Here is a 25,156-nt window from a genome sequence, read left to right as displayed (position 1 = left end):
ACACCTCCATACAGGAAAATTGATTTGAATATATGGAAAGCATCTCGTTCAAACTACCAAAGATACGAGAAAGAAGCTCACCGTGATTTTTGGCCTCCCATCGGCCCTTTGACAAATCACGCCACAAGCGCTCGGCGTATGTGAAGGTCGAAGCTAGATCCCGTACACAGTTCTTGATATCGGGGACTGCACCGGGCATCCAAGGAACCACTGCATCACGAAAAGGGGGATATCGGTGAGAAAAGGAATGAAGGGGGAAAATAGTAGGAGATAACAACAGAATTGCACTTACGCTTCATGTTCCACTACTTGGGAAATTGCATCTTTTCAGTCGGAATCAGTTCCGAAGTCTTTACTCGAACGAACCTGCCCATCCAGCCTCGATCCCTGTCCTCGTCTATACTTGAGAACAGAACCTTGGTATCCCGACGCTGAAGTCTTATTAACCCGCCTCGAAAGAGGCGAGGACAGTACAATCGGATGAGATGGTCGAGGGTGAAAGGCATCCCCTTGTTCACAAAGTTACGGATCAAAATAGCCATCCACCAAAAAGAAGGATGGATCTGGTCTAGGGTTATTTGGTATTGACGGCAAAAGTCAATAATAACAGGTCCAGGGGACCTAACGTGAAAGGGTAAGTATACACACTTAAAAACCCTTTCACGTAAGTGGTGATATCTTCTTTCGAAGACGGGATTACTATTTCTTTGTTCTCCCAATTGCACTCTTTCTTTAGCTGTTCGAGGGGTTATCGAACACATATACCTCGATACAGGCTCATATCGGTCGGGAACCGACGAGCCTTTGTCGACCTTAAAATCAGACGTAAGAACACACGCCCCAGGAACGCATTCCTCAGGCCGTGGCTCCATCGGTGTTTTGTCGGCGGTTGGTTGTGAAGAAGAAGCTTTTTCTTTCTGAGGAATGGTTTTTGATGTTTTCGCCATTTTTTTTGATTTAAAGATCGAGAATAGAATGAGGTAACAAAGATTTGGTGTTTTTGAAGAAGGGTTTTTGCAGAGAAGAATCACAAATTTGCGAGTGAATTCAGAAAGTGTGCGAAATAAGTTAGAAAATTTAGAGTTTGAAGATGTAAAAGTGATTAAAAGTGAAAATGGGGTTATTTATAGGTATAGCAATGGCGGTTCAATTTCGATAATGGCCGACCACCGTCTAACACACATTAAATGCCTTGAAAAACTAAACCGACGAGAAAACTATCACGTGCGTCATGATCGAGCCCAATGTGAACGTCAGCTTACATCTGATCGAGCCGTTGTGAAATCATGTCGTTTCTCGCTATATCCTTCCTCAAAAACGAGGGGACTATCTGTATACGGTAAAAATCGGTTAGTCCTTCGTATGAACTGGTTTAAATGGTAATACATTGGATCGGAGAAGCGTCTTCATAGTATCAGGTTGAGGTCCGAAGTCAGGTCACCAAGTTTCGAGCCCGAGGGACCGATCAATGTCGAGCTCGATGTCATTATCGAGCTCGAATCCAAGTCGAACTATAATGCAAAGTAAAGTTATCGAGCTTATGAGGCAGAGACCGACTAACACTGACCCCGAATCAATACAAGGATCCGAGTCAGAATCGAGCTCGAGTCAAGACCGAAAGCTCGAGTCAAGACCGAAAGCTCGAGTCAATATCGAGCTCATAGACAAGAGCCGTTGCAATCCCACTAGAGGAGAGAATCCTGGCAGGAATTATGGAAAAACTAATTTATCATGGGTCTCCCACTATATATTTTTAATTATATCTAAAGTAAGATCCCTCTACTATAAAGGGGATAATTATTATTTCTGTAAGGACCAAGTTTTTTCACTTACATTGTAACTCAAATACCATACACTCCTATATTTAAGGGTTATTCTTTTTGGTTTCATAGATTGATTCATCTTGTTTAGTCCTTAAATTATTTCTTTCCAACCTTGTGTATTTTTCATTCTTTACCATCCGTATTTGATACTTTCTATTTATCCTTACGATTCGTGTTAAGTTATACCACATATCCTTAGAACTACGTATAAATTCAATTCTATCCGTTTTTCGGTAAATAATTTCTTATAAGATGTAAAACTATTAGCATGTTCGCTGTAACGTAATGCAACGAGGCTCTTTGCTTTTTTAATGAATCTTTCTTTGGATTAATCAGTTTAATGAATTAAAATCAAATTATTACTTTTTTTTACTAACTATATAGAAGCCGCTTGGGAAGCAGCTGAGGGTCGTGATGTCAGCTTGCCTACCAAAGGGTATTTTGGTCATTTCATGTTTACTTCTTAAATTAGCTACGCATTAGTATGTCATACTATATGCAGTACCTATTGTTCTTTTGCAGACCCTATTCCTGAAATTCCATTCGCACCCCAGCTTGTACAAAAGCCTAACACTTGTGAATTCATATGGACAACTGTGCGCGTATACGAAGTCCTAATCATCTGCTCTCCTCCTCTCCGCTGTGGTCTCCATTTTTCTGTGTTGCCTTCATTTTCCGATCTACTCGATTTTCTCAGTTGCTTCTCTTGTCAGGTGAGTGCTAAAATTTGTTATTCACAGTTCAATTTGGCAATTGTTGGGGTCCTTCGTTGGGTTGACTCCGTTTTTGCGGCTGTCTGTATAGTTACTTCTTTTACAATTACTGCAATTTCTAGAGTCTTATATGCTTAAGGGGGTTCTACTAGGTTTTTTGGGGGTTCCTTTGGCTTCTCCTTCTTCGTTGTTTATTCTTATGGGGGTTCTTCTTCTTCGTTGTTTTAATAAGAAAATTGGGGGTTCTGCTAGGTTTTCGCTGCTTACCAAGGGCTATTTTGGTCTTCTTAAATTTTTTACTGAAAACTAACACACGTGGAGCAACTTGACGGGTGGTGCGATATCAGAACTCCCTTTCTTTCTCCTCTTTTGACCTCAAGTTTACCGATTTTGCTGCTACTTCCGACATCACCTGTTAATCGGAGCTCTTTATACTTATTTGGTAATTATTTGGGTCCTGCTTTGGTTTGATTTTGTTTTCCTTATTGTCCTCTGAATACCTCTTTTATGATTTCTGTAATTTGTTGTTTTTATGGGAGTGTTGTTCTATTCAGTTTGTTTTTCCCGCATCAGTGTATATGGGGGTGATCACATAGAAAAGGAAAAACCAAGCTGTCTTGATTCCTTCTCTTTTTTCTGGTTGGAAAAAGGAACATAGGAGGTGTGAGAAAAAGGGAGCTTTTGGACGTTCAATTCAATTATTTCTAGGGTAAAACAATAAGTTAGATTTTAGGCACAGCCGTGAAATCACCTAATATGATTTTCCTAAAAACTGCACCATTCAGACCGAATTTGAGGTACACTATCAAGTCAGTACTGAATTTTTATCAGTATTCGATCATGATTTGGCATTATTTAAGCTCTTTATTGATTTAGTAGCGATATTCTGATATTTCCGAGACCATCCATTAATCGAAGTTCTCCACACCTTCCCGTTCTGTTAAAGTAGAACTAATCCAAAAGTAACTAGAACTGGTCTGACAGATGGAGAAAACCTTTTATTTTGGATTACAAATTCTTGTCCAAGCTGGATAGGGCCTATACGAATGTTCTCAAAAGCAAATTCATTATTCTCTTTGCCCTTTTCCCGTACCTAGCTAGGAAATAATGGTGAATTGGTCAGAACTTTCATTCGATATACTTGTTACAATAGTGAAGCGTGTTACAGTGTTCGATGATTTCATTGCATTTGGTGTTGTTTGTAAATCATGGCTAAGTGCTGCTATCACTACTGAATTCTTTGTTTTGATTGTCATCTTGTTTACCTAGAATAACAAGTAAGTACATACTTTGAATTGTAAATCTCTCTGTCTGCTTATATAATATTTTACATGTAGAAGTCGTTGTTACTGCAGATTTGATGTTAAACTTCTATAGATTGCTCGAATTGCAGATACCGATAAAAATATATTTACTGGTTTTTCAGGTTTCAGTTTTTAGCTTCGTTGTGTTTATCTTTCCAGTTTGCTTCTATTACTTTTTTCTTCTTTATTTGTGTGCTGCATAATTTTGCACATTAGCTACTCAAGATTATTTCTGGTGAATTTATCTGAGAGAATTCTAAAAATCGATTCTAATTACCTCTTTCATGTTACGGTATGTAACTGTTGATTAGTATTAACTGTCCCATTTTCCCTATTGTTTCCTCATGTTCCAACTGTCTCTTGTTACAAATTTATTATATATATTTTTTCTCATTGGTTATCCAGTTTCAGATTCAATCTGATATGTTCTGATTTGCATAGGTCTTAATATAATTGAGTTGTGTGGATAAAAAATGTTGTGGATTGGTGTTGTCCTGTACTAGGATCAGGTTTTTACCTCTGTTCCCTTCAAGACCTATTTGGCGAAATTCCCCTGTGAAAAGTTGACCTGTATGTGTTTGGAGCATTTGGAATGAAAGAAACAACAGGTGTTTCGATGGAGTATCAACTTCTCCTCACAAACTCAAGGCCAGATGCTTCATGTATTTGTATAACTGGGCTTATCTTTCCCCTATTGACTCCACTTATAGTTTTTTGAATTTTGTTAGCTCCCTAGTACTAGTATAAACATTTGTAAGGAGCTAACAATTGCTATGTTCTTTTGTAATTTATGCATCTTCTTGATTCCGTTAATGAAACCAATTACTTCATCAAAAAAAAAGAAGGTAGACCTGTATGTGATGAAGATAAATGGGCTTCAAGAGACAGGAGGCAATTTTTTTTAAACGATCATTGCTAGGTTAAAGCAGTTGAGTTGTTTGCTCAGCCCCTCATTGATGTGACCCTATGTATGATAAGTCCCAATTCTCTATACCATTGTTGCTTAGTTTCTGGATTTTTATTAATTTGTATATTAAAGATTAGAATGATTGTTTAGTTTATGCAGCTCATTATTTGTTTTCTTCTTTCTTTATCTTCTTTGCGGACTCTTTGGTTTTTCTGCTTTCATTATTTCTTCTAGGATTATTGCTGCTCGGGATTCCTACTTTGATCTCTTTGCTCTACACCTTTATTTTTGAGCTGCTACTTTGTATATCGTTGAAGAACTTGGGGAATCAAAAAGGGAAAGAAGGAAAACTATATGTTGAGAATGAATTCTAGCCCAACGACTGAACCTGCAAAAAGTACTTTTCATTGTGTTTGTGGTTAACATAGAGAGGATTTTATATTTTATATGTGATATATGCCAACTCCAGTAGAACTTGGAGAGGATTTTTCTCTTTACAAATGCAACCTAGCTTCATTCATTGTACATCTCAGGTATGATGCAAAGTTAAACGTATGTTCGAACTGCAGCTAGACAAGATACTTGTGCAATTGATTATTCAGTGTTACTTTTACTACTCAGATTACAGCTTTGACGAGTGATTTTTTATTGAGACACATTTAGATTAACTCAATCTAGAATTCAAGCTCTAGCTGATTATCTGTACTTAAAGGGTAAAAACTTGGTGTGTGCTATGACAAATCCCTATTACTTGGTCTGCTTATCTTTCAGCTACGCCAAAATTGGATGGAGTACATGTTCTCGTACTTAAAAGAAAAAGACTTGATGCAATGAGATGAGTATTTCTGTAATTATAAGAAACCAGAAAGGGTTTTTTTGAATTGACCCTTCTCTCCCCTACTTAACATTTGGTAGTCTTCTACAGAAAGAACACTGCAGTCTTTGCGACAAGAAAAGGTTTGGAAGGAATACCTGCTTCCCCCGACGTAAGTGGTGTACTCGAGAACGATAATTGATTTTTTCAGTAGCATTATAGTCTCCTTCAGTGGCTGGAACAGCGTTCACGCCTGTTTCGGATTGAATTTAGGATTGGCGATTTTGAGTAAGTTTTATATACTGCCATCAATTTGCTTGTGAAAATGCCTCACCTAAGCTGCTCAAGTGACTAGATTAATTAGTATAAGCTTTTACTAAATTTAAGCTTTACTATATGGGAAATTTCATTTGTTGAGTCATGGTTGTTCTTTCAAGAAACACTTTTGGTTTCTTTGCGGAGTTTGTTAGCCATACGTAAAACAAGCTAGATTCCTAAATAGAAATTTGTTTCATAAGAACTTCATTACGTAATTGGCTTACGTTCCGTTTAAAGATTCACACTTTATCATATTGATGAGATTCTTTACACCCTATGTATTTTAGCAGGGCTTCTGGATAATGGCTTTGAGGCGTATGCTCGGGTATTCAGATGGAGAGTTAATGAGATCAGATGCAAAACCCTGCTCAAGGCTTATGAGACAAACAGCTGGCATTTTTTCCGTTGGAGGAGCATTAGGATTTTGGGTTCTTTGCCGATTGCACTATGGTTTGCTATATATTTCTCCTTTGACTGTTTTTACTCTCCTGATGGCTTATACTCATTCTTTCACTTTTTGGAGCTTTTTTTTAAAATTCAAGTGCTCTCGAGTATATAAGAATGAAACGAGAGTAGGAATGCACTAAATGAAGTTTTGATCTCTAAATTTAAAACGATGAAAAGATGTGTTTGTTTGATAGATCTCGAAATATTGAGTAGTACGGTTGCTTTATCAAGTGTTAAAAAAGGCTTATTGTCAAGTGTAGGTGTCTTGGTTTGAGAAAGAGAACTTAAAGGTAAGATTTGAGTTTTGAAGATGAAGTGCTGCGTGAGCTTGTTGCTCCGCAAGTGGGTTGTTGAGAGTTTCTTTTTCATTAGTTTAACTTGCAAAGTTTTCTCAAGCTTAGAGTTGCTGCTCCTAGGCTATATATCTTCCTCTAAGAGTTTCTACCCTGTATCCTTCTTCCTGGCTCCTGCGCTGCGTAGTAATCTTCATCTATTTGTTGGGGTAATGATGGGCCTAATGAATCCTTTTGTATTCAATAGACTGGCGCAATATGCTTTTGTTGAGGCAAGTGAGTGGGAAAGATAGGGAGACTAGGAAGCAGAATTGTGGGAGCTTGTCTGCTGCCCAGGCATGAAAATATAATGTAAGAAATACTTCCCAAGGTTAAAGAAGAGGACAAACCGGAATAGACAGGCTGGAAGGAGAGAGAGAAGGGGACAGTTGACTTGGTGAGCTCTTCGTATAAGCAGGGACTGTTCAGTTCTTAGCGAGCTCTGATTATTTGGATCTTTTGATTCTAGAAAAGCTCTAAAATGCAGCAAGCAAGAGACAAAGATCAGCAGGATCCTATGGACTTGGGATTTCATGTGCTGCATGTATTTTATGTTCTCAGTTTTGATCTCTGTGCATCACCAAAGTAGTCAATTGACTGCTGGAATGGCTTTTGGATTTGATAGATGAAAGGATTGTTGCATCAACATCCTGCATTCTACAATTCTTTGTGCTTTCACCTCTCAATCCTATCTCCCTTGACTATATTGAATAGTACTGAGCTCCGAAGGGCATGCTTCTTTATTTAATTGTCACTCAAATTTTATCTTGATTATGCATGCCGTTTCTTTTCTGATAATGCATTTGGTAATCCAGGTCCTAGAATCACAGTTCCTAGAAGTCTTAGATGGGCAACTTGTGGAGCTATTTCTATGAGCTCAAGCACAGCTTTGCTAGTTCGTCTATTTAGTCCTGAATGTGAACCACAAAACATAGCTGCCTACGACAAGAAGGGATGATGTTACTTTTCTTCCGAAATCAGTCTGTAAAACTGAAGAATGATGTCCTATTTAATTCGTGTGTAACTTTTTAAGGATTCCCTTTCCACAAGCATCACAGATACGGCTGCCCGTGTTAGCCAGGGAGAAAAACCAGCATTTAAATGCTAAAGTATTTTCTCACAGAGGGCCTATCTTGTTCGCTACTAACTGTTATATCAATTTTTGTTATGTTAAAATGCTACAAGCACTCGTGAAGTGCTGCCTAATCTGTGTAAGTTATCTCCTTCTGACAGCCAATTCTATGTCATATTCTACAAAGCAGAAATACCTATTTGTGTGAATGATTTATTCTTTGGCCTAAGCTTTCAGGATTACCTATTTAAGGAAATAGTTGATGGCTTGGATATAGTATTCATTCTAAACCAGCAAGTTACTTGGCATAATCACTTCTTTGTTTGATCTTTCACAAACTAGTTCGTCGTCATCAGATGTTGGTTTTTTCTTTTGGTTTGGAACTTGGTCAAGGTGTGCTTGTTTTATATTAAACCAAATGAATGACGAAAATCCCAGATCTACGTAACTTGGATCAAAAGCTGACATTTTATGATCGCAGTGTGTTTGAAGTTTGAAGATGTGGTTTTTGACTCTAATATATATAATGAACCAAAACCTACTCCTGTGGATGGCTATGGTTCTAAGTTCTGAATTAGATTACTGTTCTTTTGCTCTGATCTTGTTGTAAGTTAAGCTTCATATTTCGAAAGCGAGGGATCACATGCTATTTGCGTTCAAAGAACATTGAAAGCCTAGACTTTACCTGGAATATTCTCACTTTTTCATTCTTTTGTTTTGTTTACCATGACTCGCACACTGTCATTCCTTTGGTAGTGTTAAAATGAAGTGGTGATCTCTACACTCTACCTTTTGTCCAATTCTTTCTACTGCTTTTATCGATTCTTATTTATTTTATACACTTTTGAAGTATACCTTTGGCCAAAAAAAGGGCAGAAGTTACTAATTTCTAACTTTTACGACTAAAGATGGACCTTTTTAAGACCAAAATCCGATATTACCAGTTATTATGCTAGTATTTTTTACAATGACACCTAAGTTACTAAGGAAATGTAAAAAAAAAAAATTCTAGCCTCCTTCCATTATGAAGTGGATAAATTATGCTAACAGTTCAATGGTGAAAAAGAAGACGAAAATGGCATTTGTTGATTCAGTGCATATTGGAGTCTTACATTGTTGGTTTTTAGTTTGGGATTTTTACCTAGCTATACTATAATAGAAATCTATTTACCACCTTTATTTAGGTTAGTTTTCTACTTGAACTACAATTCCTGGACTACAAAACATGCTTTTTTTAATTCTTGAATTGTGGTAGTGTTTGATTGTTTTAGCAGGCTTTGGTTGAAACTTGAAAATATGAGTTTTTAAACATGATATAAAAAATAATTTTTGACAGTTGAAATTTTGTTTGAACATACATTTTATTTGAAAAGATATTTTTGGGATTTGAAGATTTTGTTTTTAAAATTTGCTAAAAAATAGTTAAAATCTGTAAACAAACAAATATTGAAAACAAAATTTGTAAAAAATTTCCCAAATTTTATGCCAAACGGGAGCTTAATACTTTGAGAGTGAAAATTGTGAATATTATTAAGTTACATATAAAGGTATCTCACCCTTGGAACTAAAATTTAGTTTGATAGTATTTCTACACTTTGACAAGATCTTACTATGTATTTTGAATAAATTGAGATAAAATACTATTCCATAAGTTGGTCAAATTGAACATTAAGTCGCAAAATGCCGCAGATCCAATGCTTACAAACACGAGTAGGTGCATACTCCCAAAGATAAAAGAGATCTTTTTTGTCATTCCCTGTGAATTTTCTCTTGAATTTGGAAAACTATAAGGGGTATTTCCGTCAATTGAAGGGAATCCCCATTTTGGCCATATGCTTGCGTGGACTGGAGTTACTGGACTGAGGTTGTGAGCAGAGCAGACTGTGTCCGCAACAATGGGTACCGCCGGAGCTTTCTACTCCGTTCCGTTGAACCACCAATTCCACCGGCAGCCACTTCTTTTTGGCCATTTACATCAAACTCCCTTTCTCCTCCCTATCACTTGGCCGCTCATCACTTCCTCTCGGCACAAAGTAAGCTTTACATTCCTTATTCTCCATTTAGTTGAATTACTCTTTGTGAACTCTGTTATTTTTTCTTAGATTATCAAATTATATTTCCGTCGAAGCTCCGGCTCAAGGCTCCTCTTAAATCCTCCCCGTGCCTTACTTTCAAGTCAACATCAAGGTATATCTTTAAAGCACATTACAACTTTCTCTTTATTACTGGTAATTTTACTGTGAATTTCTTATGAATTGTGAAATGCACTATAGTAGGGAGCGGCAGCAGTGAAGTTGATCCGGATCTTCGGTCCGTGCTTGAACTCGCGACTGATTCTGAACTCTATGAACTTCAAAGAATATTATTTGGTCCTAGGTAGTAATATACATGTAACAGTATCGTCCTAAACTTTTAGCGTTTTATTAAAAAATAAGGTGCTTTGACATTTCTAAACCAATTTGCCTTCTTGTGTGGTTATGTTTCAGTTACTTCAGCCCATTGTTGAAGTCAGTAACAAAGAGAGATGAAATTGATTACATTATGATTGGAGAAGACCTGGAAGAGAGGGAAGAGTTTTTGTCCATGCTTGAATCAAGATTTTTATACCTTGCAGCTGATGCTCGCTCCACATTGAGGTTTCTCTAATATAGTACTTGTTTAGAATAGTTGTGTTTTACTCAGAACTTTAAAATTTTCTTCGGTCCAATTACTGAAAGGAGTTTGAACCAATGTAAAAATATGCTTAACTCAAATATAAATCACTATAATATTTGGTTGTAAAATTGGGGGAAATCATGCATTAATCTCTCTCAGGGGCTTGGCGGAGGGTTCTTTGTTGTTATGACGAGTGGATAGATAATTGAGTTCTGTTCTAAAAACTCAGATGCGTGTTATCTTCATTATTCAAACTTGATTCGCTGTCATCAACATTTATGTTCTACATGCAAATTACATGGATGCCTCCGGGAAGTATGAATTATCACAACTCAAGCTTTTGATAGCTAGCTCATCATTAAAAGATTCAGTGGTTGAGTATGTGGAGTTCAAATGGTAGTGATGTTTATTGGTTGCTTGTAAAGTTGGACTTGTGATAATGAAACCAAAATAGCTGACAGTTGTCACCCGATCATCTCTAGTTTGATGAAATTAGACTTTTTAAAATGAAACTGATATAACTGGTGATCGTCACCCGATTCAGCTCTAGTTTGATATACACAATGTTTTGGCATTTCCTGACCTTCTACGTGATTCTTTTATTTTAGTTCTTTTTTTTTTTGTTTTAACGTGGCAGTGATTGATGTTGTTTGAAATTCAATCTAGGGGTAGGAGACCATCATATAGAGAGGTATTGCTTGGTGTCAGGGAAAAATTAAGTATAAGATGTTCAGCCAAATTGTCTACAGAGGACCTGGAAGCAGAGATATTTCTTTATCTGCTGCAGGAGTACTCAAGGTAAGTCCCTTTCCTTTTGATTTCTATGAGAACAAATGGTGTGGTTGAGGAGAGGGACTTAATTTTTGTTGTTTTGTTATTCTGCATGCTTTAAGATTTTTTTTGCTAGTTATTTCACATACTCCCTCCGTCTTATATGATATATGAAGTTTACAATATTTATTTCACTTGTATTATACAAATGGTAGAGAGAAAATTTTAAGATAGTGATTGAAGAATTAGTTTGATAGAGAAATACTACACTATTTGATTAGTAAAATGAGTTTAAGTTTGTGAAACTTGTGAAAGTTGTATAGAATGATATTACTAGTTGATTTCATCTTAAAAAGATGATGTTACTAATAGAATGTTGTAACTTTTGAACAGTTTAGGTTGTCAGAAAATAGAAAATGTCCTATATAATGGGACATATAGATAGTTTTTTATTGTTTTTCTCCCCCTCGATTTATTTTCCTTCCCGATCAGTTCCATTGGATTTTGGCGCGCTTGAAGGTTGTCAGGTTGATTGACAACATAATTTTCCTAATATCTCTTAATTCTCCAGTTTCTGTATAGGAGGTTTTCTCTACCTTTCTTCTTCTGCTAGGTCTCACTGAATCACACATAGAGATATTGATTACTCTTGTTTGTTTGGAAATATTGACTCTTATATGGACCTTACAAGAAGAATATATATCTTCCACAGCTCAAAAGAGAGCTTGGATGATTCTGATGGGCATGGTAGTCTAGAGTTTGGACTTAGTAAGTGGAAGGTACAAGCTGTTGCCGCAATAAAAGCTGGGGCGGAAGGAGCCCGTTCAATAATATTAAAGGTTTATTCTTATATTGTGGAAACTTGTGAATCTTTTGAGCCTTTTGGTCATACTTTAATTAACATGACCTTTATGTTCTAGGGTGGCGGGGTGCTAACATTGGGGAGGATATACAGCGGGGTAAAATTGATACCTTGTGATTTCTGCAATTTGCTTTCCTTATCCTGTGCTTTGATCCTGTTTGTAACGACAGACCATGTTTGCTGCTTTTCTAGTTAGCCAGGAGATTTTCTGGAAAGATGCTATTGGAGGCTGCCAATTATCAGATAAGTAGGGAAGTCCTTAAAAAGGTGCTTAAAGGTCCTGAGTTTGTTGGAAACTGTAGCATATGTTAGACACTTTAAATGAGTCTCTTTACTGTTCCTGAAATGTGCTCTGACATCTGGATCTCTATTTCTTTCACGTGAATTATGGTCTTAAAATTGGCTAACCATTTATAATTATAAAAAGGAAGGTTGATTAACCATTTATTTTAGAGGAAGTTATGTGGTCTGGGTTCTAGCGTCTTTTAAATCCACTTTTCTTGTTTAAGGATTTCATTCGAGTGTGAACACTTGCAAAAGTTATGTAGTCTTGGCATTGTGTTGGTAATTCAAGAGCTGTTTTGGATACATCTGCTAAAAGTTAGGCTTTGTTGAATGTTAAGAAAGTTGCTAGGAATGTGCTTTTTGAGAAAGTTGTAGCAAGTAAAAGTAAAATAAATGGACTATCATTTGGTTGCATGCATTTGCTTGAAAAGAAAAGGAAATTTAAAATCAAGAATAAATCAATTTCCTAAACGAGTCCTGCAAATTTTGCACGACTTAATTTGGAGGATCCTTTGCAACCATATTTCCCAAAATTTCCCGGCTATGAAATGCATGAAAAAGTTTAAGGTTCAAGAAAGTTGACTTTCCAGAAAGTTCCTTTTCATATGTAGCAACCTAACGGCGTTGTAATGAAATCTCTTGGACGGAAGGAAACATACGAAAAGAGATGGTTCTTCAGAAATAGTGATTCTTTGGCATACCAAAGACTCTGTCCTGCATTGCAGTGTCTTACTAGATGAGTTATAACAGTTGATTTGTGGTTCTCTCACATGGTTTTCCTCGCTTCACATGGCTCTTGTTGGTTTTAGGGTGGAGAAGTGGCGGCTCTTAACCTGGAGTCCAGATTGGCCATGCTGGCTGCAAAAAAGGTCTAAGAATCCTATGAATACACATTGGTTTGAGGGTTGCCATTCTGCTTCACTACAAAAGATTACTGCCTATAGTTGTTTTACTGGCATAAAGTCCAGCAGAGACCTCTATAGGAAGAGTGTCATCAGTTTATCTTATTCATGAATGATGCAGCCTCTTACTCCTTATTTTCCTTAAGATTCTCCACACTTTCTATGCATTTGAAGAAAGTTAATCATCCTGAAAGGCCATAACTGCTGAATTGTTATGTTAAATGACCTAAAACACAAGATAAATGAAAAAGAAAAATGTCGACTTAGAAAGACCGTATCAATAATAAATAACTGAAACCTTTTATGATGAAGTTAGTAATTCTCTTTCAGGCTCTGCTTCAATAACTACAATTTCTATAGAGTTCTAAGTACATGCTAACATTTCATTGTTATTGGTTTTGACAGGGCTTAGCAGGTGCTGCCTCCCGTTACTTTGGTCTAAGGAGTATGATGACATTTCTTGGTCCAATGTAATGTCATTTGTGCTGGAAACAGTGCCATGTCTTTCACTTTTTTACTTTCTCAGAAGAACAATTTGCTTCACTTGTTTATATCTGCAATAAAGATCACTTAGTTCTTCTCCTTGCCGTCCTTTTAATTAAAGTTGCTGCTGCATTAGCGTCATTAGTAGACATTGCTCTATCATCAGAGCATTCATCTCTTCTTCAATAAAAAGAGCTACTGGAACAACAATCCTCTTCCTTCAGTTGTAGGATCCATAGCAAACATCTTGCTCCCATTCATGTCAATCTACTATGCTTTGCGTGTTTAGCTGGACCAGGTGACTCTTTTAGAAAACCTTAGGGGTGTCAAATAAATGGGTTGAATCAAGTTGGGACGGGTTAAAATGGGTTGAGTCTATGAATTGGTTATGACTTAACCCATAAGTTTTATAGAGTTTTAATGGGTAAACTAGGTTACCTTAATAGTCAAAATTGACTCCATACTTTTAGATGGGTTAGTTCGGGTTGTGTCCAAATTGACCTATCAATGAATTTTTGTCCAACACAAGTGGCCCAAACATGTATGGGCTGGGCCGTTTTCACTTATCTGAGCTAAACTTGACACCACAGAGAACACCTAATTTGTCTTAATAGACAAATTATTCCACGCTGGAATGAAACGAATCCAAATGGAGTGGAAATAATATGAGGATTCATAAAGCTTGCTCACCTGGTCCGAAATTTGAGTTGTATTTTGTAACTTATTCCATTTTTTGCAAGTGCTTAGACTAACAAGAGCTTGTTTGGTATCAGGATTAAGGATAAATGAATGCTTATATTCTTTGGCAAGATTGCAAAATCGAAACTGAAGCTTTCTATAACCAAGTACTTAACGAAGTTGTGGGGCGAAATATATGGAGAGAAGTCATAGGTTTGTGTTGGATTTTGTGGTTATCAAATTTTCCTGCTCTCTGGCTTGCCGTCATATTGGATTTCGTAGTCGTTTGGGTCGAACTGGTTGATGCAAGTGGCAAATGCTTCAACTGTATTTGTATTCAAAGGCAATAGAGTATACTCGTTAGTTCAACAGTAAATGATTGAATGGCAATAAAAAAATATAGTAAATGATTGAATGATGAATTATGGACCTTATGACCATTCTCTCTTGAAGGCTTTAGCTTATAGGATAACTCTGCATATTTTTTGCTATTTGGACCTTATGACCGTTCTCACTTGGAAAAGATGTTTCTTTTACGAACTCTCTCTCTAGGTTTGCCAGTTAGGGAACTCCTTTTTAATATGGTTCACTCTTTTATTTAATTTCTTTCCATGACTTTGTTGCCCATTTGCTGTCTCTATCAGTGAAGGTGAAGCAGTGAATTAAGTTCTCAGTTTTTCTGGTTTCATATACTTCTCCTCGTACTGTTCTTACAGTCTGTGACCACATTGTATCTGGCATCTTATGCAGTCTGTGGGGAACACTTCTAGCAGATGTTGTCATTCAAATGCTTGGAACTGATTATGCTAGAATTGTCCGAGCAATTTATGCGTTCGCCCAGGTAATGTGTTATCATGCTTGAATCTTCAATTACAGGGATGGAGCCAGCTCTTATAAAATGGGAGAAGAAGTCGTAAGATTGAACTATTTTGATTATTCCAGTTAGAGATTTGTGTGTTTGTTTAAAGATAAATGTGAGATTTACATCTAGTTTTATAGTCCCTAATTTACCTTAAATTAGTATGGAACTAGAGCAGAATTGATACAGAGGATTTATATAGCCTCCAACTAGTTTGAGATTGAGGTGTGTTTAATTGATTGATGGAAGCATTTTTAAATAATTAAGTTCAGTATAAGATGGTAATATATACTAGGGAAAAGACCCAAAAATGACCTTGTGGTATTCGAAATGGATCAATTATAACCCCCGTTTAAATTTGAATCCAAAAATGACCCTGCCGTTATAAAATGGGTCTAATAATGCCCTTGTGTTATTCAAAATGGATCAATAATGCCCTGAATTTTTTTTTTTAAAAAAGCTTTTAAAAACTGAAAAATATATATTCTGTAAAAACTAGAAAAAGAAAGGAATTTGCAAAATATATATTTTTAAGTCTTTTCAGTTTTTTTTAAGTATTTGTTTTGTAAAAACTGGAAAAAAAAAAAAAAATTTAAAAACTGGAAATTTATTGAATTTTTTTTTTTTAAAAAAAACTGGAAATTTATTTAAAAAACCCGACATATAACTGTAAATGAATATTTAAAAACCGACTAAACCGACATAATCGTACCGTGCCGAACCGATTTTAAGGTTTTTTTTAATAAAACCGTATGTTTTTATATAAATCTATAACTGTACCGATAATTATGGTAGATTTTTTATTTTATAAAAATAAACCGAAAAAATATTGAACCGTCAAATTGAAAAAAAAAAGATTTTGCAAAATATTTTTATTTTTTTAAAACTAATGCATATGTAGTCCACTGCTTTAGGAGAGTTCAATAAATTTTCAGTTTTTTTAAAAAAAAAAAAAAAATTCAGTTTTTATCAAACAAATACTTTAAAAAAACTGAAAAGACTTAAAAATATATATTTTGCAAATTCCTTTCTTTTTCTAGTTTTTACAGAATATATATTTTTCAGTTTTTAAAAGCATTTTAAAAAAAAAAAATTCCAGGGCATTATTGATCCATTTTGAATAACACAGGGGCATTATTAGACCCATTTTATAACGGCAGGGTCATTTTTGGATTCAAATTTAAACGGGGGTTATAATTGATCCATTTCGAATACCACAAGGTCATTTTTGGGCCTTTTCCCTATATACTACTATCAAATCAGCAAGTTTACAAAACTTAACGCTGTATAAATTCAATGAGGAGTTAAAGAACTTTACCGTTCTCTGTATTTTGGTTAAATTAAACTTTAAGGTTTATTTATTTTTTCATTTTTTAGTTTTAATATTAAGTCTGTTTAAGGTAGAAAAAAAGCATCTCTTTCATCTTCTCGGGTGTGCTAAAGTCACATGGGGTGAACTAGTTTGAATAGTAAGTAATCTCTTAAAGTTAATTTTCTCATCTTCAATAGATATCATTGTTTCATAGCCTTTCTGGCTTGGGACATTTCAAAGAAAAAGAAAAACTTTTAACGAAGGGATTCATGGACTCCCAAGCATAAAGGTTCCACTGCCCTGTTCAAAACCCCATGATCTTTCACCTTTGTTTGTTTGATTGTTTCTTTTCTTTTTAAGTTCTTATATACAAGTTGCCCTGTAAGTTTATGTTATCTGCCTTGAATAGCTGAAGAGATATTTTTGGTGGTTACTGCTGCGGTATAGGATATAGGGAATGAAATTTGCGATGGTCCTGTATTATTTTTCCTGCATAACTATGAGTAGGTAAGCTTCTTAAGCATCCTCGTTTTTCATTTACTTCAGATCCGAATCACCCGCACATACAAAATATCTGATGCTCAGTAAAAAAGTTTACTTAGAGATTGAACTCTAAAGCTTGCGGCACATGGCACACTGGGATATTAATAGGCTATTTGGCTTGAAGGTGGTTCTCTACTTGTGCATATTAGCTACTGATGAGAATGTTCCCTGCAGTGCTCAGAAGGGCTTGTCCTTCATTGTACATACGTTTAGGGTGGAAGATAAGTCTCTTCACTAGTTTGAGATAGGCATAAAGCCTCCTTGAACTTGTATTTTCGTAAATATTTAGATTACTGACTTAAGAAAATGCTGTTGTTAGTGGTAAAAATATGAAAAAAGGACACCGAAACAGGTTGCTGTAAGATTCTGTTGTGTATTGCCAGGGTTTTGTGAGGGTTGATGTTACTAAATTTTGCTATTTGATTGTTCTGGCCTACGTAGTTTGAAATATGAGAGCTTTATCACATTTTCATATCAGCTGTTTTGATACGCCTAATTTTCTTTGCGGTACATTCTGAGTTTAAAGAATTTCTTCGTTGTCGCAATCAAATACAGGAAAAAGTTATTCACACTCGAACCACATTAATATATGTAGTCAAGAGACATATTGAGGTGGAAATATGTTTTAATTGACCAAGATTAAGCAATAAATGTTCTTACAGGAAGACATTTTTGGCTGCCCCCACAAGGATATATAATACTCTTTTGGTATTGCAGTTCGGATTTTCATGTAACATAAGAATTCAAACCATGGCCTTTTGTAATATTTACCTTAGAATCGGTCTACTATTCAGGACAGAAAGTGGTCATTTGGCATTAGATAATGGAACCTCTACATCTTTGTCCAAAAATGTTAAGATTACCAAACCAAATGGCGTCCGAATATTTAAATTTCAATTGAGCCGAAAGTATGTATAGCAAATACAAAAGGAATGCCTGATTATAAACGACAAGAAGGTGTCTCATTATCTTGTTTTCTTTCTTGACTAACACTTAGCATTATGTATGTATTTAGATTCGTTGCTTGTTCAACGCTATTAATCTTATAAGTAAATAACAAAATCATCATAGATTCTTTATTCCCCTTCGAAGAAATTACGTGTTTGCTCGTTCAAACGTTTGTTTAAATTGGGAAAGGATTGTTTGTTTCCTGCTTTGACATTCACGTCAAGCTAAAATAACATTATTCAGAGAATTTCTTTTTGGTGTGGCCATTTCGACCAATTCAGCGATGTTTAAGTGCTGGTTACTAGTATATAAAAGGATGTATCTGTTCTATTGAAAATATTCAAGTGTGTCAAGAAAAGAAGAAATTGAACTAAGTGAAGAATGGCAACTTCTAAGCGTACAATTATCAACTCAATTGCTGTACTGAGGATACTTACTCTCGCATCGTGCACAGCTGCCCTTGCGCTTATTGTTACAAACAACTTCAAATTAGATGGCGACAAAACCAAATTCAGTGACATCAAAGGCTTCAGGTGATGAATTTCTTTCTTTCCAGATTCAAGTGGCAAAGGAAAAATGTTTAAGTATTTTATTAGATGGTGGGGGTTTTGTATGATAAATCTAATTCCAGGAATTATGTTCAGTTAAAATTTTGGATATCAACGACTTAATTACTCCTTTTGGTAACAATTACCTGTCTTTGTTCGTTTGTTTTTCCTGGTTAAATAATATCTGCCATATTTTGAATAAAATCCAAAAGAATAACAAGTAGACTAGGTTACAAGTGCCTGGCAATGAGTAAAAAAAATTAATTTAATTATCTTCTTTGTTATTGTGGTAAATTTATAAAATAGCAAATATTTATGATTCAATCTCATGATTACAATTTGCAGGTATGTCTTAGCAGCCGCTGCAGGAGGAGTTCTCTATTCATTGATTCAGCTGCCTTTCGCACTGTATCATGCCGTCAAAGAGAAGAGGTTGATTAAGGGCGACTTTCTGCCGATGTTTGAGTTTTACGGAGATAAGGTTTTCTTCTGTGAACTCTTAAGCAGCTATATATAATAATATGCTTCTGTTTACTATCGTAGTATACAAACGGCTCTCTGCTATTTAATGCACTTGTAAGATATTAAAAATTATTAATTACAAACTTTACTTAGTGTTGTACTTACGTAAACACCAAAGTGTATAAAATTATTTAATGACTTTCACATTAACTTTATACACAAAGATTCATATTTCTTCTATGCTTTCATGACTTTACAGAAGTTATAGACTTATAGTCTAAGAGAATAGATCTAACCAGCTTTCGAATAATATAGTTGGTTGTAAAGCTATAGATTGACTGCTGGGTAAAAAATCTATGTTCACTTATAAAATATACTATTAGTGAGTCACTTTAAGTGCTTAGAAATAGGCTAATAAGAATCAATATTCCTAAAAAAAAGTAGCAAAAGTTGGACCAATCTATTTCACCAAATAGTCTCTCTTATTTTGTAAAACGTGTAAACATCACAGTGGAGTTGGTTTAAGCCAAAAGGGCAAAAGCAGAACTTGCAATCTGTTTTTACAAATTGCATAAAAATCAGAGATCATACTCACATTCCCATTGCATTCATTCTCCATATTTTACTTACATGTATTTTCGAACGTAATTCGCAGGTTATAGCGTTCTTCTTGGCAAGTGGAGTTGGGGTAGGATTTGGTGTCAGTATTGAACTGAAAATTTTCATAGACCAATTAGTTGACAGCTTTGAACTTTTAGGGGTAGATGGACTTGAGGAATTTCAGGACAAGAGCCAAAAGTTTCTGGACAGAGGAATTATTGCCAGTGGAATACTCCTTATTGGTTTTACTACCATGGCTATACTCACCATTTTTACTTCTGCCAATCGCAATGGAAGAGGCTTCTAGCTCTGACTAGATGGAAAATAAAAAATAAAAATTCAATTGCCATCTTTTTCTGTAGTCATTTCATTTTGAGGTGTTATACTCTCTACTTTGATTCTGTAAGAACTACGAGATGATGAAAATCTACTATTTATTTTGTTAAATTATTGCTGGTATTGTCAGGTGCAAATGCATGTACGCGGGCCAATTCCAATTACAAAATTATCTCCATAATTATTGTTAACAAAATTAGACCGCTACGTACTTCCAAAAAGTTACCCTAAAATATAGTACAATAATTTTTATTAAAGACAGAGAGCTGATGACTTCAAGAATATGAACCGGATAAATGCTTAAATAATAATTAATGCTCCACAAATTTGTCGCGACCTAATTTTCCCTCCGCGTGACGTCGTGACGGCACCTAAAATAATGTGTCTTTTTAATTAATTAGGAGATATTTAAAATTACCCGTTTTGTTTGTTTGTTTGTTTGTTTTATTTTAGCTAACTCATGATACGTGCCATATTTTCATGAAATAAAATAAGAAAGACAAGTTTTGTAGCTAGATTCCAGTCTCCAGATACTTGGACAAATAAATCATTAAATAATTTCTTTTTTCCCTTTTTCGTTGTGGTAAATGAAAAATAATAGTAATATGTTAATACGTATGATTTGATCTCATGTAACAGGTATATATTAGCTGCGGCTGGTGGTGGAATTCTGTATTCATTGATTCAGCTGCCTTTCGCATTGCATCATGCCGTCAAAGGGAAGAGGTTGTGTTAGGATCGGAACTCGGATAGTGCGAAATTTAATCAAATAACGTTATAATGACAATAACAAAGACAATTTAAGTTGATAATAACGGCAATTAAAATAGATAAAGAAGACACTAATTTGACGTGGTTCGGTTAGTGTGACCTACGTCCACAAGCGGAGAGGAGCAATTTCACTATACCAATAAGAGTACAAAATAGAGTACAAAATTAGAGTAAACACTCTAATTAATCCCCAATATCCTAAGAGAATGATCTCACAAGACATTCTAAAGAAAGGATTCACACAAGTGCTTCCCAACGCTAACTCTCATACAAAACACTCTTAATAAAGGAGGAAAGCAAGAAACAAGAAATGAATACTCAAGTCTTGTTAGTGTGTCTAAAATGAACTAATGACCTTCCCTTTTATAGGCAAAAAAGTCTTTGCCTCTTAGGTGTAAAAGAAGAGATACAACTTGTGTAAATGATGTCCACCACACAATGTAATATTTTTGGGTTCCAAAAAATATTGTCAACAAAGTCTACACTTTGCAAAGATGCTTATGCTTATTGTCACGACCCAATTTCACATGTAGGTCGTGATAACGCCCAACACTACAACTAGGCAAGCCAACTAATAAATTAAGCATACATTGATAAAATTTAAAACCAAAAAAATATAAACACAAACTCTACCAATGTGTGTGCCAAGACCTGGTGTTACAAGTGAATGAGCATCTAGTAGATTATACAAAATTCCAAATACTGTCTGAAATGAAATAGATAGAATGTAAATATTAGAAGAGACACTGGTAGCTGCAGAACGGTAGCTCATCACTATACCTCAGGATGACGTGAGTATGTGATGATAGGTCCTCCGCTAGTACCTGTCTCAGATCCTGCACAAAAAGTGCAGCAAGTGTAGTACGAGTACTTAAATAACGTGTACCCAGTAAGTATCAAGCCTAATCTCGAAGTGATAGAGACGAGATGGCCGACTTTGACACTCACTATGGGTCAATAATAATAACTAAAATAAAACTAGGATATTTAAATCAGCATGATTTATAGAATTTACAATAATTTATTTAATCAGCAGAAATAATCAAATTCTTTCAAATGTAACAATTCTTAATATATTAATTAAATTCCTTCAATTCAAATAATTTCCAATTTATCAATTAAATCTCATTTACATGAGTAACAATTATTTCTTTAACAGGCAAGAATAATAATTCATTAAATTCCAATGATTTTCTAATTTATTAATTAGCTTCACAAGCTGAAATAAATTATTAAAGTATCGTGTAATTATTATTATTAATCACGATTTCTGTCGAGGTCGTTCGGCCCGATCCAGAATATTGTGCACACTGCCGAGGGACGTGCGGCACAATCCATAGATGCATCTATCCTGCCGAGGCGTTCGGCCCGCTCCACAAGAAAGGAGGACATTTTCTTATGTACCTCCGGAAGAAGAGTATATTTATTATAATATAAATTCGGGAGAATGAACAGTTTCTTTTAACAATGAATTAATTTAAACAGAAAATCAAGTATATGAGATTTCCATCCTTTAATATTTTTATCTAACAATTCACAATATAATATCTTTATCTAATAATTTACAATATATTCATATAGATATCAATTAATATAAATAAATCAAAGAATACAATTTACACAAGTAAGGCATGCTTTGAGTCCTAAACTACCCGGACTTTAGCATTAATAGTAACTACGCACGGACTCTCGTCACTTCGTGCGTACGTAGTCCCCACAATTAGCAATAATTATTTAATTTTAATCACCTATGAGGTAATTTTCTCCTCATAAGATTAGACAAAAGACTTACCTCGTCTTGCTCCAATTTAATCCACTATAAGGCCTTTTCCACGATTATCCAACTCCGTCTGACTCGAATTTAGCCAAAATAATTTGATACAATCACTAAATATTATAGGAATCAATTCTATAAGAAAATACTATATTTTTAAGAAAAGATCCCGAAATTAATTAAAAATTCGCTCGTGGGGCCCATATCTCGAAATTCGGCGAAAGTTATGAAATCCGACAACCCATTCAATTATGAGTCCAACCATACCAGTTTCACTCAAATCCGACTCCGAATCGATACCAAAATCTCAAAAATTCATTTATATGAGATTTCTAAAAAATTTCAAATTTCAATCTCAAAACACTAATTAAATGGTGAAAACAATGATATATTTGTGTATATAGACTAAATCCGAGTTGGAATCACTTAAACCAAATGTCTTTCCTTGAAAATCTGTCAAAAGTCGCCTTTGTTCAAGCTCAAGTTTGTCAAAAATGGCAAATGGGTCGAATGCCTCTGTTTTTTTATAACTTACAGATCTGTCCAGTTCGATCTTGGAAGCTCGATCTTGGGAGTTCGATATTATGAGCTCGATTTTTGGAGTTTGATTTTGGGCTCGATCTTGGGCTCGATCACAACCCAGAATTTCCAGCAGAAGAGAAAAATTGCAGCAGTTGTTTAAGTCCAATTTTTGATCCGTTAATCATCCGAAACTCACCCGAGGTCCTCGGGACCTCAACCAAATATACCAAAAATTTCTAAAACATCATACGAACTTAGTCGAACCTATAAATTACATCAAACAACGTTGAAACCACGAATCATACCCCAATTCAAGCTTAATGAATCTAAGGATTTTCAACTTCTACATTCAATGCCGGAACTATCAAATCAAGTCCGATTGACCTTAAATTTTGCACAAAAGTCATAAATGACATAACGGAGCTGTGAAAATTTTTAGAATTGAATTCCGACCCCGATATCAAAAATTCAACTCCCCAGTCAAACTTCCAAATTTTAAATTCCTATTTTAGCCATTTCAAGTCTAATTTCACCACGGACTTCCAAATAAAATTTCGATCATGCTCCTAAGTCAAAAATCAACATACGGAGCTGTTGGAATCATCAAAATTCTATTCCGGGGTCGTTTTCACATAATTCGATATCCAGTCACTATTTAAACTTAAACATTTAATTTTTTATCAAAATTTCATATCTCGGGCTAGGGACCTCAGAATTTGATTCCGGACATACGCCCGAGTCTCAAATCACGATACGGACCTACCAAAACTATCAAAATACTGATCCGAGTCCGTTTGCTTAAAATATTGACCAAAGTCAACTCAATTTAGTTTTAAAGCTCTAATTCACATTTTAATCCATTTTTCACATAAAAACTTTCTAGAAATATTTTTTTTTACGGATTGTGCACGCAAGTCGAGAAATGATAAATAGTACTTTTTGAGGTCTTAGAAAATGTAATTAATTATTAAATTTAAAGATGACATTTTGGGTCATCACATTCTCCACCTCTTAAACAAATGTTCGTCCTCGAACGGGTTTAGAATTATATCTGAAGTGCTGAATAAGTGTGGATATCTATTCCGCATATTTTTCTCGGCCTCCCAAGTCGCTTCCTCGACTGGTTGGCCCCTCCACTGGACTTTTACTGCAGAAATCCTCTTGGACCTCAACTGGCGAACCTGTTTATCAACAATGGAAATTGGCTCCTCTTCATAACCCAAGCTATTATCTAGTTGAACTGTGCTAAAGTCTAACACATGTGATAGGTCGGCATGATACTTCCGGAGCATAGATACATGAAAATCCGGATGAACTCCCGATAGGCTGGGAGGCAATGCAAGCTCATAAGCAACCTCCCCAACTCGTTTCAACACCTCAAATGGGCCTATAAACCTTGGGCTCAACTTGCCCTTCTTCCCGAATCTCATAATTTCCTTCATCGGCGAAACCTTCAAGAGAACTTTTTCACCTACCATAAATGATATATCACGCGCTTTCTGATCCGCTTAACTCTTTTGTCTGGACTGTGCTGTACGAAGTCGCTCCTGAATCAACTTTACCTTTTCCAAGGCATCCCTTACCAAATCAGTACCATATAACTTAGCCTCACCTGGCTCAAACCATCCGATAGGTGAACGACATCACCGACCATATAAAGCCTCAAATGGAGCCATCTCGATGCTGGATTGGTAACTGTTATTATAAGCAAACTCGGCCAAAGGCAGGAAACGATCCCACTGACCTCCAAAGTCGATCACACATGCCCTGAGCATATCCTCCAAAATCTGAATTGTCCGCTCTGACTGCCCGTCGGTCTGCGGATGAAAGGCTATGCTGAGCTCTACACGGGTCCCCAACTCACTCTGTACTGCTCTCCAAAAATGTGAAGTAAACTAAGGGCCTCTATCTGATATGATAAAAATTGGCACACCGTGCAACCGAACTATCTCCTGAATATAAATCTGGGCCAACCTCTCTAAAGTATATGTAGTCACAACAGGAATAAAATGTGCCGACTTGGTCAACCTGTCAACAATCAGCCAAACTACATCAAACTTTCTCAAGGTCCGCGGCAACCCAACTACAAAGTCCATAGTAATTCGTTCCCATTTC

General features: G+C 35.6%; 3 protein-coding genes and 1 long non-coding RNA gene across 12 annotated transcripts; all 4 read left to right on the top strand.

Moving 5' to 3' along the window:
* Positions 1-2,394: 2,394 nt before the first annotated feature.
* Positions 2,395-7,873, top strand: LOC107803245 (uncharacterized). Of its 2 annotated transcripts, none has more exons than XM_075251836.1 (4): positions 2,395-2,536; positions 5,663-5,733; positions 6,170-6,329; positions 7,474-7,873. In XM_075251836.1, exons 1-4 carry the CDS (start codon positions 2,410-2,412, stop codon positions 7,614-7,616), a joined length of 501 nt encoding a protein of 166 aa, XP_075107937.1. In that variant the 5' UTR covers positions 2,395-2,409; the 3' UTR covers positions 7,617-7,873. The 2 variants fall into 2 exon arrangements, with proteins under 2 accessions (XP_075107937.1, XP_075107936.1); XM_075251835.1 differs by having other exon boundaries at positions 6,167-6,329.
* LOC142180298 (uncharacterized) lies at positions 2,543-5,594 on the top strand. Its single transcript, XR_012708675.1, has 2 exons — positions 2,543-2,978; positions 5,519-5,594. It is a non-coding gene; the product is annotated as an uncharacterized LOC142180298 (long non-coding RNA).
* A 1,527-nt stretch (positions 7,874-9,400) lies between the features above and the next one.
* Positions 9,401-17,554, top strand: LOC107803246 (uncharacterized). 8 transcript variants are annotated; one of them, XR_001651989.2, is made up of 13 exons: positions 9,492-9,763; positions 9,833-9,917; positions 10,004-10,106; positions 10,217-10,366; positions 11,052-11,183; positions 11,869-11,995; positions 12,077-12,115; positions 12,211-12,285; positions 13,113-13,172; positions 13,611-13,675; positions 14,462-14,579; positions 15,117-15,207; positions 17,084-17,130. XR_001651989.2 is itself a non-coding variant. In XM_016626924.2 (12 exons), the coding sequence occupies exons 1-12, from the start codon at positions 9,626-9,628 to the stop codon at positions 17,123-17,125; spliced, it is 1,104 nt and encodes a 367-aa protein (XP_016482410.2). In that variant the 5' UTR covers positions 9,401-9,625; the 3' UTR covers positions 17,126-17,554. The 8 variants fall into 8 exon arrangements, 5 of the variants coding, with proteins under 5 accessions (XP_016482410.2, XP_075107934.1, XP_016482409.2 ...); XM_016626924.2 differs by lacking the exon at positions 14,462-14,579 and having other exon boundaries at positions 9,401-9,763; positions 10,007-10,106; positions 17,084-17,554; XR_001651990.2 differs by lacking the exon at positions 13,113-13,172.
* Positions 17,555-18,276: 722 nt separating this feature from the next.
* Positions 18,277-20,059, top strand: LOC107803247 (CASP-like protein 4D1). Its single transcript, XM_016626927.2, has 3 exons — positions 18,277-18,561; positions 18,922-19,057; positions 19,694-20,059. Exons 1-3 carry the CDS (start codon positions 18,410-18,412, stop codon positions 19,943-19,945), a joined length of 540 nt encoding a protein of 179 aa, XP_016482413.1. The 5' UTR covers positions 18,277-18,409; the 3' UTR covers positions 19,946-20,059.
* The last annotated feature ends 5,097 nt before the right edge of the window (positions 20,060-25,156 follow it).

The sequence above is a fragment of the Nicotiana tabacum genome, chromosome 4 (assembly GCF_000715075.1).
Source record: "Nicotiana tabacum cultivar K326 chromosome 4, ASM71507v2, whole genome shotgun sequence".
Lineage (NCBI taxonomy): Eukaryota > Viridiplantae > Streptophyta > Magnoliopsida > Solanales > Solanaceae > Nicotiana > Nicotiana tabacum.
Note: the sequence above shows the minus strand (reverse complement) of the source record. Positions and strands in the feature narration are given on the sequence as shown.

What these genes read in the sequence shown, in the direction of transcription:
- LOC107803245 (XM_075251835.1), top strand. Translation starts at nt 2,410, where the DNA reads ATGGACAACTGTGCGCGTATACGAAGTCCTAATCATCTGCTCTCCTCC. An exon ending in GAATACCTGCTTCCCCCGAC is followed by an intron (nt 5,734 to 6,166) that starts GTAAGTGGTGTA and finishes TATGTATTTTAG; the next exon opens with CAGGGCTTCTGGATAATGGC. An exon ending in TCTTTGCCGATTGCACTATG is followed by an intron (nt 6,330 to 7,473) that starts GTTTGCTATATA and finishes TTGGTAATCCAG; the next exon opens with GTCCTAGAATCACAGTTCCT.
- LOC107803246 (XM_016626923.2), top strand. Translation starts at nt 9,626, where the DNA reads ATGGGTACCGCCGGAGCTTTCTACTCCGTTCCGTTGAACCACCAATTC. An exon ending in TCACTTCCTCTCGGCACAAA is followed by an intron (nt 9,764 to 9,832) that starts GTAAGCTTTACA and finishes ATTTTTTCTTAG; the next exon opens with ATTATCAAATTATATTTCCG. An exon ending in ACTTTCAAGTCAACATCAAG is followed by an intron (nt 9,918 to 10,003) that starts GTATATCTTTAA and finishes AATGCACTATAG; the next exon opens with TAGGGAGCGGCAGCAGTGAA.
- LOC107803247 (XM_016626927.2), top strand. Translation starts at nt 18,410, where the DNA reads ATGGCAACTTCTAAGCGTACAATTATCAACTCAATTGCTGTACTGAGG. An exon ending in AGTGACATCAAAGGCTTCAG is followed by an intron (nt 18,562 to 18,921) that starts GTGATGAATTTC and finishes TACAATTTGCAG; the next exon opens with GTATGTCTTAGCAGCCGCTG. An exon ending in TTGAGTTTTACGGAGATAAG is followed by an intron (nt 19,058 to 19,693) that starts GTTTTCTTCTGT and finishes CGTAATTCGCAG; the next exon opens with GTTATAGCGTTCTTCTTGGC.